This window comes from Cebus imitator, unplaced genomic scaffold, assembly GCF_001604975.1.
Source record: "Cebus imitator isolate Cc_AM_T3 unplaced genomic scaffold, Cebus_imitator-1.0 Scaffold356, whole genome shotgun sequence".
Lineage (NCBI taxonomy): Eukaryota > Metazoa > Chordata > Mammalia > Primates > Cebidae > Cebus > Cebus imitator.
The window spans coordinates 1,895,825-1,900,216 of record NW_016107671.1 but is presented as its reverse complement, the minus strand read 5'-3'; the positions used below and the strand labels follow the sequence as shown (position 1 = coordinate 1,900,216).

At 35.6% G+C, this 4,392-nt stretch overlaps 1 protein-coding gene across 1 annotated transcript in view; it reads right to left on the bottom strand.

The window, feature by feature from the left end:
- Positions 1-3,395: 3,395 nt before the first annotated feature.
- ZNF345 (zinc finger protein 345) overlaps positions 3,396-4,392 on the bottom strand; it is a 17,255-nt gene continuing 16,258 nt past the window's right edge. Inside the window, exon 4 of the mRNA XM_037730698.1 lies at positions 3,396-4,390. Coding sequence (XP_037586626.1) covers positions 3,807-4,390 — 584 coding nt within the window. The 3' untranslated portion in view covers positions 3,396-3,806. The remainder of the gene's footprint in view (positions 4,391-4,392) is intronic.

Genomic DNA, 4,392 nt, shown 5'->3' with positions numbered 1-4,392 from the left:
AGGCAGGAGAATTGCCTGAACCCAGGAGGCGGAGGTTGCGGTGAGCCAATATCGCGCCATTGCACTCCAGCCTGGGCAACAAGAGCGAAACTCCGACTCAAAAAAAAAAAAAAAAAAATGAATGCATGGATATTTATTTTATACTTTGGGTTATAATCCGATGCTACTATACTTTTTGCTCAAATTTTCCAGAAACTGAGCATAGAAGTGATAGCATCTGAATCACTGTGGCTATGCTGTTGTGAATGCCCTAAAGGCTACGAAAACAAATTGGGAAGTTATAAACATCTAAGTAACATATAGCCATGGTTAGGTTCAGGATGGTATCAGGAAAGGTGACAAGAGGTTTGTAGAAATGGAATATAATCTGGGGGAAAGAATTTACTTTTCAATAAATAATGCTGGATTAACTTGGATATCTGTAGGAATATCAACAATTAAACTTGACTCGCTAAACCTCATATTGTACACCAAAACTTGATGTGAGAGGTGAAATAAAGCTTCTAGGGGAAGAAAGAGAATATCTCCATGAGTTTGTAGGCATGAAACACACACAAACATTTGAGACTCAAAGTTCTGTGTATAGAAAAAGATTCATAAACAGGATTTAATTAAAATAATAAACTCCAAATCATCAACCCATATCTTTAAGAGAGACTTTTGCCACAGTGGTTTTCCCCAGCCAATATAGATAGTTTTTGCTTTATATCCCTTATATAATACCCATTTCTATGCAACTTGCAGTCAGTTCTGGTGATTAAAAGCCTTTTTTAAAAATGTTCATTTTAAAATTCAAAATAATAATTTTTTTTTTGAGACAGAGTCTTGCTCTGTCACCGGGTACCAGGCTCAAGTGCAGTGGCTTGACCTCTACTCACTGCAACCTCCGCCTCCCGGGTTCAAGTAATTCTCCTGCCTCAGCCTCCCAAGTAGCTGGGACTACAGGCATGCGCCACGATGCCCAGCTAAATTTTTTTTTTAATTTTTAGTAGAGATGGTGTTTCACCATGTTGGCCAGAATGGTCTCAAGATCTTTTGACTTTGTGATCCGCCCACCTCAGCCTCCTAAAGTGCTGGGATTACAGGTGTGAGCCACTGCGCCCAGCCCAAAATAATTATTAAAAGATTACAGGCAATAGTAATAAATATAAGCTGAGTATCCCTTATCCAGAGTGCTTGGGACCAGAAGTGTTTTAGGAATATTTGCATTATACTTACCAGGTGAGCATACTTAATTCAAAAGTCTGAAATTTCCTTTGAGCATCACATTGGGTTCAAAAAGTTTTAGATTTTGGAGCATTTCAGAGTTTGAATTTTCAAATTAAGGACACTCAACCTGTACCCCATAAAGTCTCTAATGTCTTTTTTGCATTCATGTTCCTATATGTTTATTTATGAGAACTGCTACTATTTTTTTTTTCAAAACAGCATGTTGTGACTATTGATCTAGCTTTTTTCTTCTAAAATTATGTTTCTCTCCCATTATCCTTAGAGTTTTTGTTGTAGTTATTCTTTTATTGGGTTATATGCTTGGATTCTTCATTTACAATTTCTCTAATATTCTAATGAATGAATTCAGAGCTGTAAAATTTCTTCTGTATATAACAGATCCTTAATGCCTTATATAGTCTACTCAGCACCATTTATTTTAAAAAAATAATTTGTTTTGATTTTAACTAATTTACCCATTTATTTTTAGAGACAGGGTCTCATTCTGTTGTCCAGGCTGCAGTGGAGTGGCACAATAATAGCGCACTGTAGCCTTGAATTCCTGGCTCAACTCATCCTCCCACCTCAGGCTCCTGAGTAGCTGGAGGTCACCATGCCTGGCTCATTCTTTTAAAAACATTTTCTGTAGAGACAGGGATTTGCTGTGTCACCCAGGCTGGTCTCAGACTCCCAAAGTGGGGGTATTGCAGGCATGAGCTACTGTGCCTGCCTGGATTTTATTTTTCAGCAAAGAATCATGCAGAATACTGAACTAGTATTTGGATTTCAATGGAGAAAACTGACATAGCCTTTTATTTCTACCCTGGTACAAATTTTATAGTGTGTCTCTCACACTTAATAGTCTTACATTTTTCTGTAGGACAAATTATTCTTTTTTTTTTTTTTTTTTTTTTTTTTTTTTTGCGACAGAGCCTTGCCCTGTCACCCAGGTTAGAGTTCAGTGGTATGATCTTGGTTGATTGCAACCTCCACCTCCTAGGTTCAGGCAAACCCTGTGCCTGAGCCTCCCAAGTAGCTGGGACTACAGACACACACCACCATGCCTGGCTGATTTTTGTATTTTTAATAGAGATGAGGTTTCACCATGTTGGCTAGGCTCCTGGCCTCAAGTGATCCACTGTGCCTAGCAGCAAATATTCTTATTCAACAAGGAATGCGTGTCAGTCAAACTTTCCCTACACTCATTTAAATGAATGTCTGTCTCCATTGTGAGGTCTTTATTGTAGAGTTAAGATATGGGTCATGGCTAAAAGTTTTCCTATAAATAATAAAAATGAAGCCTGAGAAGACAATAGTGATAGGTAACATTCACTAAGCACTTATTATGTGATAGGCACAATTATAGAATCCATACAATAAGGCTCTAAGGTATTCTGAATCTACCCACATTACCATAGGTATGTTATAGATGCACATAAAAGGATATGGAAGAATAAGTAAATTGGTTAACATTGGAAAGGAACTGAAGCCAGGAATGCTGCTCAAAGGAAAGGCCAGCTTTATCTGTAATGTAAAAATCTTATATATTGACACATTATCTCTGAAGTGAACAATAAATAAATAATGCAGACACACTGAAAAGGGGCCATCAAGGTAAGTGTTTGTAATGGGAAAATTTTTAATATTTGACAAAATTCATGTTTGAAAAAGACAGGTGAATACTATAAAGCGAATAAAATAGTAACATATTTACAGACAAAAAATATTAAGGGCTAGTTATAGTATAGCATAATCATACCTTGTTTCCAAAACAATGAGAGAGATAGTATTAAAGGATTTGCTCCAAAAGTTTGACAGTGGTTATCTATGATTGGCAAGATTACAGGTAACCATATGCTTTTTTTTCTTCTTAGCTACATTTTGATGAGGGAAAGCTGTTTTGCAAAGTGGAGAGTATAATTTTATAAAAGAAAAGTAAAACAGTCTTCTAAAATAAAAGGCACAGGTTCATCAGATATTAAAGGATACTTAAAAATAACAGTTATTTACCATAAACAGGGTGAGACATAGATACAAATATGTAAATTTAAAAAACAAACACTGACCTGATATCCAAGCTTAAAGTGAATAAAAATGTAACTTACCATCAAATAGTCAATAAAAAAATATGAAAATGGACAAGGTTATTGAATAAATGGTGTAAAGATGATAAGCAGAGAAGAAAAAATGATATATTTAGACTTGTAATAAATAATTTTGAGATGAATCAGTAATTCTATATAATAAAAAAAAGACCATTTAAAAAGTATAGCAGGGTTAACCCAGAAATGAGTTTTCCAATGTTTAAAATAGAGGCAAATACAATAAATGCTTTTTTTTTTTCAATTTTAACATTCACAAGTATGAATTTTCCAAAAGTAACAAAGTAATGAATATAGATAAGGATCTTCAAATATTTATCTTATTCAGGGATTTTTTTTTTCTTGTATAAATTTTCTTAGACTGACAAACCTGTGAAGCATAAGTAAGGCATTTGTACCTTAGTTCTATTTGTAGAGCTTTTCACCACTATGAATTTTCTTATGTCATATGTTTAGAGTCCTTTTATCACATAATTTCAATTTATAGTTTCCAATTCAGAGTTTCATACCATTATGACTTTTCTTATGTTGCTGAAACTCTGAATCCCTCCCATAAGCCTTCCCACAGTTCTTACATTGATAAGGTTTCTCACCTGTATGAATTCTCTGATGCTGAGTAAGGCTTGAGCCACTACAAAAAGCCTTCCCACACTCCCTGCATTCATAGGGTTTCTCACCAGTGTGTATTCTCTGGTGCCGATTAAGAGCTGAGCTACTACTAAAGGACTTTCCACATTCTTTACATTCATAGGGTCTTTCACCAGTATGGATTAGCTGGTGTTGTATAAGTTTTGAGCCACTACCAAAGGCCTTCCCACATTCCTTACATTCATAGGGTTTCTCACCAGTATGAATTCTGTGATGTTGAGTAAGGTCTGAACCACTACTAAACGTCTTCCCACATTCCTTACATTCATAAGGTTTCTCACCAGTATGCATTCTTTGATGCTGAATAAGTTTTGAACCACTTCTAAAGGCTTTCTCACACTCCTTACACTCATAGGGTTTCTCACCAGTGTGAATTCGCTGATGTTGAGTGAGATCTGAGCCACTATTAAAAGCCTTCCCACATTCCTTACAT